General features: G+C 39.3%; 1 protein-coding gene across 2 annotated transcripts in view; it reads right to left on the bottom strand.

The window, feature by feature from the left end:
* ECPAS (Ecm29 proteasome adaptor and scaffold) overlaps window positions 1-13,784 on the bottom strand; it is a 57,810-nt gene that overhangs the window by 39,690 nt on the left and 4,336 nt on the right. For both annotated transcript variants that reach the window (XM_058043299.1, XM_058043298.1), the window contains exons 2-7: window positions 10,494-10,624; window positions 6,882-6,998; window positions 5,197-5,315; window positions 3,946-4,098; window positions 1,721-1,889; window positions 1,104-1,243 (exon numbers count right to left, since the gene is read on the bottom strand). In XM_058043299.1, the coding sequence (XP_057899282.1) occupies window positions 1,104-1,243; window positions 1,721-1,889; window positions 3,946-4,098; window positions 5,197-5,315; window positions 6,882-6,998; window positions 10,494-10,624 (829 nt within the window). The remainder of the gene's footprint in view (window positions 1-1,103; window positions 1,244-1,720; window positions 1,890-3,945; window positions 4,099-5,196; window positions 5,316-6,881; window positions 6,999-10,493; window positions 10,625-13,784) is intronic.

The raw sequence follows: 13,784 nt of genomic DNA, 5'->3' as shown, positions 1-13,784 counted from the left end.
ATCAGTCCTAAAATTTACATAGAATTTCACAGTTTGACTTCTGACCTCTTTTCCCACATCCACATAATATATACTCATAAAGAATGTGAACTAATTACACTTTAACAATTTCTGACAACATGATAGCAAGTAATTTGTTAGAACTTACATGCTCCCTTCTCTGCTACTGAAACAAGACATACAGACCATGGTAATATCAGTAATCTTTGAACCAGGTATTATAAATGTCTATTATAAAAGACATTTAACATTACATATTGTCCACACAGTTCTTTTTCTCTCTGGACATCTTTCTCATTAGAAGGAAACATAAGAGAAGAAGGAGAGACCAGCTTTCTTAATCATGCTTCATCATTTAATACAATCATCTCACCTGTCACAACTGAGGCACCTGAACAACTTCAGCTGCAGAAGACTTTTTTCACATGGAAAATCTGACTCCATGTTAAATACTTCTACAGAAGCCACCTACATATTTCAAAGATGGCCCTGTCTTGCTCCAGGCTCCTACATGAGCTAGCAAATCTCCCATTGTCAATGTCTCAGCAAACAGTATCAACAGCCATTACTCTGGCCTCTTGATGAGTTAAAGACAGAAGCATTGTCTTTTACATGATGAGGGGCAAACTGCAGGTGAGCAGAAGCTTCAGTAATAACTGACAACAGTGTTTGCCGAACTTTCTAAACTATGATCCATTTCACAATTAGTCTCTTTACTCTCCTAATAAATTAAATGAAAGTATACTTTTCTGGGAATCATTTACTAAAGCTTTATTGACAACTGATAATACACAGGGGGCAATGTGTATAGCGGAAACCACCACTATTTTTTATGATTTGGTAAGAAAATGGCTCAAAAGTGATGCCAAAATTGATCAAACCCACACAACTAAAGTATCATCTTTGAAGACAAATGACATTTCCAGCTGCAAGACTGCAAACCACATAATTCCCAGCCCAGTGGGAAGACATGGCAGCTTCACACATATACAGGGAACCTCAGCCTTCCTCACCTCCAGCACAGTCTCTCTGGAGCACTACATTCATTGCAATAGCTGTTTCAGGAATACTAACACCATCTTTTCCAACCATCCAGACCTTACCTTTGCTTGCTCTTTAGTTCAAGGTCTGCTGCAGTGGCAACACTGTGTCTTGTATCACTGGAGGCTACAACCAGATGTATAACAGCTTCAAGTTCGGGCACTTGCTCAGCCTCAATGAACTTCACTATCCCCAGCTTACACTGTTCAACACCAGGGAAAAGCAGGGTTACTGACAAGAAATCGGATGTTACAGTAACTGTAGCACCTCAGCTGTCTCAAATCATGGCTTCTGCTTGCTTAAGGAGAAGTTCACATGCTCTCCCTCTCTTAGCTTGACTCCGGTGGAAGTCATCTGCAGCAAGTACCAGCATCACCATTATGGGATACTCTGTTACACCACTGCTGAAAAGGGATGCTTCGGAAGACACTGTTGCAACCTTTCGGAGCAAAACACAAGAGTAGGCTGCAGTCACGGCTGCTTCCCAATCACCTTCCTCCCCGGCTAAATTCCTAAAGGCATCATGCAAAATTCCTCAGTAAATTCCCTCAGGGCAACTAAAGACCTGGTCAGAATCAGTTACATATTTTCCCTCCAGCTTTCCATTCCTCCATCTGCAACTGTCCCATTAGCATTTCACCCACAATTCACCACAGACCAGCCCCACAGCTCTAAATACCTGTTCTAGCAGCTCTGGTGTCCATGGACTATCTCCAATAACCCTTTTAGCTGCATAAAAGCTCATTCCTGGAGGTGGCTGAGGGATTCCAGGACCTCCCACACTACTTGATGAAGACCCCTGGGCCGAGGGCACGTTTTGTCGACTTTGAGATTCATTCAATACAAACCTAAGCAGGCAGGGAAAGATTTTTATTAGAGCCTTTTCCAATCCACATTATCAGCTGAATTAGATTCTGGAATTGAGAAAGACACATAAATTGTCCAACTTGATTATTTTTCTCTAATTAATCCCATGACTCTAATATAAGATAGAATTTGAGGCTCTGCTGCCAATTATCCCCACAAATTCTGCCAGAGCCATAACAATGTCATTGTAAACGAAAACAAACTTCAGTTAGAAAAGGGAAGGGTCCACTGGCATTTCCAGAAAGAGACCTTAGCTTACAAACCAGAAAAAAATTATTTATTTTGTATTAGAACTAAATACTCATGCTGTATAACATGAAACTCATGTTAAAAGCTCCAATAACATTTGTACAATTTCTATAAAAAATACAAACCTAACACGGGAAACAATGAAGCCTATGCAGCACAAGTGGCAGGAAACATCCTGATGTAAAATAATAAATGAGATATTGTTTTGGAAAATGGTAGTTTTAATACTGGGGAGAGAAGGAAAGCAAAAATAAAAAAACGTTTATGGAGCTTGCTCTTTCACAAGACTGGCTAGCGCAGCTGCCCTGTGCTCACCTTCGTGCTTTTATAAAAGCCACACCACTGCTCCATGTATCCTTGGAAGATGGCCAAATGGCCTCAAAATTGCACTGCAGAGACCAGCAAGAATTCTTTTGCCCCAGCCAGTCTCCCACCTTGCATTCAGCACACAGGCAACAAAAAGGTAAACAATCTCAACAACAGGAATTAATTCCAAGTCTCATTAGTTAAAACTTTAAACACTGTATTATGAGCTTTAAACACTACAGTTAAGCTTTCTGTTTCCTTTACTGCAGCAAACTGGTAAGGCTAAATCACAACTGGAAAATGATGGACCAAGTTCTAACAAGCATAAATTAGCTGTGAACCACTGCAAACAGCTTCACCTCAGGGAGCAAGACTTCAAGAGACAGACAACCAGAACCACAAGCTAACTCAAGACACTCTCTAGCACCTTCTGGAAAGAAAATTAAAACGTTCACCTCCTACTTTCAGTGTCTCTGAGTGTTTTCTCAGAGGTCTCTTTCAAACTAAATGATTCTGTGATTTAAAAACGCATGCTTGGCCAGAGTAGTAAAGTGTGGAAGGGACTGAAGTCTCACTGGAAAGCCCAAGGATTCATCTGCTGAAGCTACAGCAATGGATGACACTAAGTGCAATTAACCTGAGCCAACTGAAGAGTGTGAATCATGAACAGAAGAACAGGTATTTGAAACTGTGTGATGCAAGATTCTGTATATTCAAATGAAAGGGAAGTGCTCCCCTAATTATCTGATGGAAAGCATGGCCCCCAACAAATGGACATGGAGAAAGACCATGGGCTTGCTATTTTAAATTCATTCCTTCAGGATAATCCATTCCGGTGAGCAAGAAATATGATCAAATAGATCATACTGGCACCAATCCTATGAGACTTATATTGCCAGAAAAAAAATAGAAACACGTTCATCCATCAAAACTATTTCTATTTTTTTTCCAAAGCAAAAACTCCCCTAGCAATACAAAGACACAAAAACACCCTAAAAACAGTTACTGGGAAAACATTTTGAGAAAGTATTGATTTTAGACACTAGAAGGCTCCTAACAAGCAGTGATCAGTAAATTCAAGTTGTTCTGCACATTCTTCTTGTTTTCAAAAACAGTGTTCACACTAAGACAACATCACTGCAGTGTGAACATTTTTCACCAAAACACAGACAGAAGACCAATTGTTTTCAAAGGTTCAACTCTAGAAAGCACACGTTTTTAGAGATTATTCTTGCTTATGATCTCAGAACAATAAGCCTTAAAACTCAACAGCAGAAAGATGGCACACATTTTTGTCAGGCTTCTCTTTGAAAGGGTTGGCTATCTCGTTATTACAATTATCAACTTCTTTTGTACTTTTCTACTGATTTCATTTGAGCTAGGAAGTAACAGCACACTTTAAATGTGTTTTCAAGGGTGTAGCTTGTACTGTTTCACACATAAAGAACACATCAATGCTAGAGAAGACTGGTATCAACTCACCCATAAGGCATAAGAAGAACATCCAACATAAAGTCCAAAAGCAGCTGTACAGTCTTTGGTTTTTCAGCAAGATTAAATGGAGAAGCTGCTGCTTTCAGTGGTTCAGCAGGGTATTTCATGTGAAAAAGGGTTGGTATTAGAAGATGCATTAGGCTGAAAAACAATTACATTTACTGCAACCATTTAAAAAACCACACCTGTTTACTTATAACATACAAGAGAGAAACCTTTTACAACAAACCCCTTTCTTAAGAGCAAAAAAAAAAGAGAATCTTAACAAAGTTGAACATATTCACAACCCAGTGGCTTCTATTTACCACCTAATGTACTTAAAAATGGAAAGCAGAAGATAAATTAGGATATGTCCTTAAAATGGAATAGATGTGTCTGCATGCATGCAGACATCTGGAGAGATAAAGTCACTGTCTTTGTCCAGATTTTTGACAGTTTCACAATTATGCCACAAAATACAGAATAGGGCTGTCTCATCCTTAAAACACACTGGCGAACGTCTAGCAGTACAGCCGGATTTTCCAAAGGTCTCTTCACTCATGTACTTGCCTTTTCAACAGAGAAAAAACATACTTCAAGTATTTTCACACTAATCTAATGAATGGAACAAGATTTTACTCAAGACCTTCCAGTAATGTAATTTAAAAATATTTTTACACCATTACAGTATGTAGAGTGAATGAAGACATAATTTTAATGACATTTTGCAATACCAACACAGTTGAAACTCATCTCAGTGTAGGTAAGAACCAGGACCACCCATAGAGATTCTTAGTATACAGCAGTTCCCAACACTCTTTTTTTCACATATTACAACTTAGCTAGAACTCCTACTTACTTGAAACACTACCTCTCAATTTAGAATGGCCAATCTGAGACATCTAGCACTGCTCCTGCAGCTGGTCAGAGGGCATCTACTGAAGGTCTGGCCTTAAGCTGGAAACCACAACTTGATGAAGATGCATGGGGGATATGGACAGGCATTTCACTTCCATAATAACACTCCCTCTTATCATATAGGGAGTCTGCTGCTGCAGATTCTGTATATTATTACAGCTTTAGACCATAACAATTTCTTGTACCACTCAAATAACTGATTTACTGATCCAAATTGTACATGGCAAGAACATCCTAAGTCATGAAGACAGCACTAAGGAAAAGAAATCTTTAAACAACTAATATAAATTATTTTACTAAATCAATACCAACAAAATTCACTCCAAGACTAAGAAGTCATACCTGTCTTGTTGTGGCTGAGGTTTCCCTTCCATGGCAGTGAGAAGGGTTGGAGCCAATTCACATTGTTTTTCCACAGGCAGACGGGGGTATCCCATCTTAACATAAATTATGGTAAAATTCTAAAGGGGTAGAAAAAGCACATTGCAGCAATGGAAAAGAAGTATGTGTTCCTTAAACTCTTGTTGTATGTTCTGTTACATAATTGGGTATTGGAAACGACATATGTTTTGCAAGACCAATTTCTTAAGTCCAAGACCTATCAGATTGACAACCATATAGTGAAGACTCGGCAAGGACTAGTCCAAGCAGGTCTTGCTGGGCCTCTGCTTTAAAAGGTGGAAAAAAAACAATGAAAAAAGCTCTCTCTGGTATGTCTTTTTCACTGTCAATTTCACCAAAAGCACCTGCAACTAAGCAACAGCTTAAAATAAAGCAAATGTAATGATCTCTCTTACCTATTTCTGAAATAAAATAGAATACAATATTGAATAAATACAAAGTCAGCAGCATAGACAATATTTCTCTTAAAAACATGTTTCTAAATCACCTCATTTAAAAGCAGCAAATGCAGTTAGCATCCAGTGACAGGGCAGCACAGCAGAGCAATACTGAATACTGGACCATGCTGTTCACCTAAATCCAGCCAAGAACTGCAGAGGTAAGAGTTGTGTTCCGTGACCTGGCTGAAAGCAGTGCCAAAGAGGAGTGCTGTAGTACATACACTACTTTGTAGACGACACCTGAGTTAAAATGCTATGAAGCCTTATGATGCAAAGGAATATGCATTGCTGAGATACATGAATGACAAGATCTTTTGACAAGTACAGCCAAATACAGAGTTTGTCAAGTATGTCTCTAAACAAGATGGTTTGTTTTGCTCTACAGGACATATGCACTCCAGAAGTCTTGGTCATTTCTAAAATGTGAATTCCAGATAAAGCCACTTGCTGAGGACAACCTAAAACTACTTTCATGTATGTCACTGCTGTTTAAAGTCTAAATATTTCTCCATACATTTCTAACATGTCATATTTTTAATTTATGCTACACACAGGACTTAACAGTAAAACAAAAAGTACAAAGTTTCCCTATGATTTAATCACTTTTGTTTCATGATGATGATTTGCAAGAGACCTATAAAAACTTAAATGTAAACTGCCTCATAGTTTTGGAAAAACATTATAAAACTATTTTCACTTTTTAAATTAGATTGAATGAAATAATCTGTGAAAGTTTCACAATCTATAAAATAACATTTTTTTCATCTTGCTCAGCTACAGTCCTGACCCTAAAACCACATAAAAATACAGGTCCTCATGAGTTCAAAGAGATAATGGTGTTTTAAGTAAAACTCTGATCCTGCAGATATCAGGATAAGGATTGGTAGCTGCTTGCAAAATGCAGCTTTTACCAATGAACAGACCCTTCACAATACAAGCAATGACGATTCATGCAACCATGAAATATCAAGAGTAGCTGTCTAATTTGAACAGCAAAATGCTTTATGAAACCAAGTTTCACCCACACCAGACTATAAAACTGAATATAAAAAAAAGCTCTTAAAACATCAACCTCATTAACAATTACATACTTGCTAGGAAAACTGACAGAGCTAAATACAGGAGCTTTAAAGACTATTCTGCTTGCTAAAGTAAAGCAGCAAACAATCTTAGAAGAACACTTACAGTGACAAATGACACTGCAGAAGGATCTTGATATTGAACTAGCAGTGTCTCTACTGGAAGCTGAATTTTTGGTCGACTTTTGATGCGCTTATTCAGATGAACCAGCAGCTCCATGACCTGACAGGAAGGAAAAAAAAATAAACAAACAAACTTGAAAGAACCACCATTAATGTTGCTAATCTGGGGTCTAATCATCAACCATAATCCATTAGACAGGCTTAGTATAAGCAAACCAGGCCTGATCTAAGTGATTATTTAATTTGTAAGAAATCAGCAGCCATCATTTATATTATCTTGAAACGATGCCACTGTTAAGACAAACACCAAAGTCCCAAACCACACCACAATCAATAACATCTATCAACAGAAATAAAAGAAAGGATTACTGAAGATGACCAGTTCTCTCCACAGTTTGGTTACTATCTGTCAAAACTGTATCTGGCTTGGAAATCTGTACCCCTGCTCTATACTGAGCTGCAGAATAACTCAAATTCACAAAGCAGGCAAAAAAAAACATCCACACCCATAAAAAAGTTATCAAATAAGTGTATGAGAACTGTTTGGAGTGGAACATAACAGAACTGTAATCCTCCAAACAAGAGGAGAAGCCAACAGGGGCGCTGTGAATGCCAGGCAGAAGCAATGTGCAGTCCTGCCTGGGAGGGGAGAGCTCCAGCAGCAATGCCAATGGGAACAGGCAGATGCTCGAGGGGAGCAGACAGCAAAGCAAAGCTGGGGCCAGAGTGTGTAGAAACAAGAGAGGTGCACTGTGGTATTCCCTCATGATGAAGATTATCAAGCAGTGAAGTTCGGGCCCAGATGGTTTGTACAGTTTTTATTCTCAGAGGTTTTCCACAACCCATCTTGATAAAACCTTCACCTTCATCCCAAACTGAACTTGTAATGGACTGTTTTAAATAGGAGATTGGTCTGGAGACCTTCTAAAGTCCTGAATTATCCCATGATTCTACAATCCCACTAGGTAGTTTCTTAGCATCATTAAAGTGCCAATTGTAAATCTCCTGAAGGAAGTATCATAACTGAATGAAGAAAATTGAAAAACTACAATTTCTACTCTGGAACCATTATCCATTCTGAGAAATCACACTGAACATCTGCATGTTGCTTGCAAACTTCATTAGATTCTCAAAAAAATGTAAGTGAATTAGATGAAGTCAATTCAGTTGCGGCAAAACCAGTCAGAGCCACTCCTAGATTCATGTTGACTTCAAACAATTCAAGCCAAAGCAACAGGGTGTCCTGTGTTTTCAAGGGATCATTGCCTTGGTCATAATATGCTGTCACTGAAGCCCAAAATGGAAACTGCAGAACCATATGGATGCTGAGCTGCATATGAGCAGCCTCTTAGACACCATCTTTACATCCATTCCATGACTAGGTCTCAAACAAAATAATGTCCAGTTATAATCCAGAGAAACTGCAGAGCTGAGTGCAAGCATGTGATCAAAACTTTGTTTATCAGAGAGAAACTAACAAACTAAGTAACACTGACAGCTTCCAAATTTTGCTGCTGTAAATTTACTGCAACAGTTACAAATTCATACTATTTCAGAGAGGAAAAAAAACCTGTCTACAAAGATCTCTCTGAGAAAGGGTAGGAGATACTTAGACAGAACTCAAGAAACATGTTCAAATGATCAAGTGCTATAATTGCTTGTATTATAAACATCTGGTGAGAATGAAAATCAAGAGTTTAAACACCTAAAAGGAAGAAGAAAAGCATTCTATTTCATTATTCACTCTCATGTAAAAACTGTTAACGGCTACCACTACAATACACCCTTAAGTAGGCTTGTGATTTCAAGAGGCTTCTTTAACTTTAATTTTCAAAAGACTAGTCCTCCCCCTTTCCTGAATCTTCCAACACTCCCAAATAACTGACAATAGATTTCAGGTTAGAGAGAAAAGATAACACAAAAATACCCTAGGAAATTTCACCAGCTGGTTAAATGCCTTTCAGCACAGCTTCAAGTACACATGGTAAGCAGGTATTCAGAAGAAAGCCCCATCTGAGTTGGAGTATCTGTCCTTAAACACAGTGGAATGGCATGACATCCATGGATCCATGACAAGGTCTCTGGTGTTGAGATGACCCCAAGGTGTTAGAAAGTCTCTTTTTCCCAGCCCCAAGACCGAAGAAGACGACAGGATTCCTTGGCTCTCGTTCTCAAGGTTGTTTACTTTCTCTTATCTAACACACTCCTTCTCCAACCCACCGAGATCTGTCTGGCAGGTCAGGTTCAGGCACACTGACTGCCCTCAGGGCAGTGTTATCTTTTTATGCTAAAAACTACGTGTACTTTATTTACAATAATTTTTGTCTAACATCACCTATGTTAGACAGTCTGTCTCTACTCTAAACCAATCCAAAAATGCCATCACAGCAGAAGATGGAGGCTAAGAAGAAACAGGAGGAAGGACAGGACATGCCCAAATCCCTCCATCTTGCCTCCAGAACCATTATAAAACCCCAAAATTCTACATTTTCACACAGTGATAAATTCACTATCATTCTATTCAAACTCTTGTGGTTTGTAACTCTTCGCACAAAATTGGTAATTGTTTCCATGGGCTAAAATCAAAGGCACAGGTGTCTTTGACTGATAACAAGGTCTCTGAGCCCTCTGCCAGGGTCTCGAGTCCTCCAGGGCTGTCAGAGGAACATCCAGGATTTCTACAGATCCACTTTCATGTAATCACTCTTAGAGACATGTTTTGTGCAAAACTTTGAGAAAAATCTATGCTTCAGTAACTTGCAGGTTCTGAAATCTACTTATAAATGCAGTGACAGTATGATCATTTCCCTATTTCTACAAGACAGAGGAACTTATGAAAAACTTCTTTTCCACCACTAACCCCCTACACCTCACCTGCACTCTACTCTAGAACATTCCACTCCACTCCTATTACCAGACCTAAAACCTAATGTAGGAAACTGAATTCCCCTGAAACTGAACGCTGATAGTTACATATTAAATTCCACCTCTAAAACTGCTTGGTCCTTGCTCCTTATGCCCGGTTACAGGCAAAAACCAAACACTTTTGGTACATATTAAGTAAGGTACCTGAATATATTTTGTGATAAAGCTGTCTTATGTACCACAGAACTGATTTTTTTCAGGTAGGTATGACAGTCCATCTTCAAAATAACTTGGTTCTTGCTCTTATTCCAGTTATCAGTCAAGTGAATGACATCAATGAGTATGGCTTCATGGTATTTTGTGCACAGAAGGCAGCTTGCTTCACACGTGCCCTAAGTCAGGTGGAAGCACAACAGCCCTGGAAGCCAAGGCAACCGTCCCTATGGCAGCAAGCCTTGCTCCCAAGCTAACTCGGAGCTAGCTGGCCTCAAGTGGAAACAAATACAGCCTCCACACATCTGCAAAACCCGTGCTGACACAAGCACTAACTGTTTTGTTTAAGCTATAACAGGTGTAATGAACCAATTCTCTATTACGGTAATGATAAAATTTCCTCAAAGAGTAATTTTCTCAACAGAGAACATGCAAGCATAGCAAACCATGATACATCACAGGCATTTCCTTCTCCCTGACCAGGACAATATATCTTTATGATAAACTGAACCCTTACCTTTTTGCGAACTCCTTCCTGTGTGCTGGACAGCTTGAGGAGAACAGGGGGTAGGAATTTGGAAATAATGTTCTGTAACTGCTCATCTGTTTCTGCATGGCCAAGACGTAAGAACACGCGCTCCAGCTGATCTGCAATTAATTAAAGAAAGAAAAAAGAAAAAGAGAAACTGGTTGAAACTCAAAATTTCTGTAGCACAAAAACTTTTTCTGAACATCCCCTAATGGACTTAAAAGAAATGCTGCACAATGTCATTAGAGTACTTGTATCTCAAAAGCACTCATCACAGATTTTTAACACAAGAAAACAATTCATGGTAGAATCCAGCCTCATGGCTTCTAGTACTAGCTTTCACAAGTACAAGACCTCTCCTACCAAAGACAAAAACAATTAAGGCTGCCTTTGCATGTACAGTCCACACACCAGAAAACACAAGAAACAATTTAGTGAAAAATCAGATTTTTGAAGCTTGAGACAACTGTTCCAGGGTAAATTTGATACGCCTAAGTTAGGGTTACAGGAGTATTCATACAACATCTTGACACAGGCTAACCTGTTCAGCACCTGTCCACTGGGGCACTTGGGTCTCCCAGAAAATCTGAACAAATGTTGGCTGAGCCAGTTACTTGTTTGTTTTAAGTAGCTGAACTGTTTTCACAGCACTATCATCAATAGGAGTAAGAGCACAAGCATGAAATGCAGGATACACTGTTGTGATCCTACTATCACGCCACAAAGCTGGGGTGTTTCAACCTGCCTTCCTCTGGCCAGCTGATCTACTCTCCAAATCCAGAAAGGAATGAACAAAAAATCATTTCATAAAAACAGATGACAGCAAAATCTTCCACCAATAGCTCAAGCACAAAGGCTGAGGATCATTTGTTTTTATAAAAACAAGGTTGAAAGTCCTTATTTTAAGTGCCAGCATGCAGCTGCCCCAACAGCTACACCAGAAGCAAGCAAAGCTTCCCCAACAACAGCAGCATTCCCAACAGCTGGACCGAGCAGAGTTCTTGTGCACAGGACCAAAAGCATGTTTTTCATCCTGCAGCAATGAAGCCCAGACCCAAGGGAGCAAGGAGACCCAATGCATTTGAAAGACTAAAGGTCTTAAGACATCTTACCAAGAGGAAGTATTTCCCCAAAGACTAATGTAAAGTGACCTATGGTGAGCTGAGATTAGAGGGAGACCAAGAGAGGCCTCCTTCAGCAGAGGAGGATTATCAAGCTGACTGTAAACAACTACAGTGGGGGAAAAAAAAAGAAAAAAAAGCACTGGTACAGGGCAGCAGTAAAGACTCAGGTGAATGGATATCGTTAGAACCAAAGTGAAAAAAAGGGATGTTGAAATGCAAATACAGCTCTAACCAGCAAACCTATGATGATTTGGCTTCAGAAGCTTTTACTGTCCTATTTTTAAAACCTGTGCTATCCCTGCATTCATAGCACCACTCCTCCTCTGCTAGATGCAGATTAAACACAAACATACCACTTCCAAAATTTCATTTTCTACTGAGCAAATATGACAGCCAACTGAACAGACAGACGATGAAATTTTACTGTCAAGGAAACTACTGCCAAAACTCTGCAGCATCTATACAATAAACTGAAGATATGAGTCAATCTCATTTCAGACTGATTTCACAGACGACTCAGGTGTCAGCTAGTCAATGGCTCTATAACACTTATCTCATGTTTCAATTTTTATAAAAATCATGATATTTGACTTCTTTTCACCTTCCTTCTCGGGTCATCCTTCCCCCACCCCTCCTGTTCCTCCCTTCCCAATGAGCCCCTATTCAAGAACCTCCTTGGTGTCTCACTACCACACAGGCAGTAAGGGACTACAGAAGTCACATCAAGCAGCTAAAATTACTCTACTCTAACAATTAATAAAAACTATAAAATCTTTCCCCTTGGACCTAGAACTCCAGGAGAACACTGCAGATCCATCACTCTCAAGCAAGTCAACTGAGGAACTTTCTCAACATGTTCTTTAATATTGCAACAGATCAAAAAGAAGTGTAAGGAAACACAACCGAAGTTAGTTCCAAAGCCATTTGTTGGTAGCCACTGGAGGGCACACAGACCTTCTCAAAGGGAGAGAAACTGACCGAGTGCACTTTGCATGTGCTCTCAGGAAATGCAGCAATGCACTGAATTGCAAGCACCTGCCCCACTTCCAGCTTCCTCCATTATTCTCGTTTCAAGCAACAACCAGAATGGTTGAAATAATAATAATATCAAGAGCAATAATAATAGAAATCAGGAGGGAAAAAAGCTGTCTGTGAGATAAGTTTATTACTTTGCTCATACCTCTGCTGCAAAGTCATTTAAGCCCTAATACTGTCATCAGATATTCTTCTTTAACCATAATCATAACAAGACTCTTCAGCCAATTCAAGGATACTGGTACCTGGATGTAGTTAAGAAACTGGCCAGGAGTTTGTCAGAGTACTCTCTCATGCTGCTGATGCAGGCTGTATCCATAGCAGTGGGACCGGAAAACAAAGAGCTATAAAAACCTCCCAAGTTTTGTACATCAAACATTTCCTCCATGGTTTTTATTTTACTAACAATTAAGACCATCTCTCAAGCTGACAGCATTCATTACAGGAAATCATAAACACTGGTGATTTAAAGCACCACACTCAATGGCCCAGAAAAGTAATTGTAGATGAAGTATCTGCATCTCAAATGCTGTGTCCTGTCTTCCTGTGTGCAGCAGACCTCCTGGCTGGCATGAGGAAAGTGCCTTTCCCTGAATGTCTCTTCACAGCCAGCAAACAGACCACTATGGGCCAGACATCAAACAATACAGCTCGTTTGCAACTGGTCTCAATTCCCCATGTCATGCATTTCCAAAGTTTTAAGTATAGAGCTAAAATCTTCTCCATCTGATTCTACAGCCCCTACTACCAACTGAAAAACTGCACTACTGCAATTTTTAGGAGCTTATCTGATAGTAGAAAATAAGTGAAGCAAGATGTCTAACTTGCTTTACTACATACCAAGGAGGATTGGGGGGTCGGGCAGAAAGGACAAAAACTGTTTGCAAAAAGCCTTAGCAGCTGGAAACCAATCTTAGAAAAATCATACGTGTGCCACAGCTATGACAGTTAGCATTTTACTATGGATTAAAAAGCACAATACAACAAAGAATAAGGTGCTTGAGTAAAAAAGTCAGTAAGTAGATTTACTTTTAAAATACAGACAACTAAATCCATGCAGAATTTGAAAGAGATATTCACATATTTTGGCACAATCACTTCTTTTCATGGTGCTGTGTAG

This window comes from Melospiza georgiana, chromosome Z (assembly GCF_028018845.1).
Source record: "Melospiza georgiana isolate bMelGeo1 chromosome Z, bMelGeo1.pri, whole genome shotgun sequence".
Taxonomy (NCBI): domain Eukaryota; kingdom Metazoa; phylum Chordata; class Aves; order Passeriformes; family Passerellidae; genus Melospiza; species Melospiza georgiana.
The sequence above is the reverse complement of the archived record's forward strand: the minus strand, read 5'-3'. Positions and strand labels throughout refer to the sequence as shown.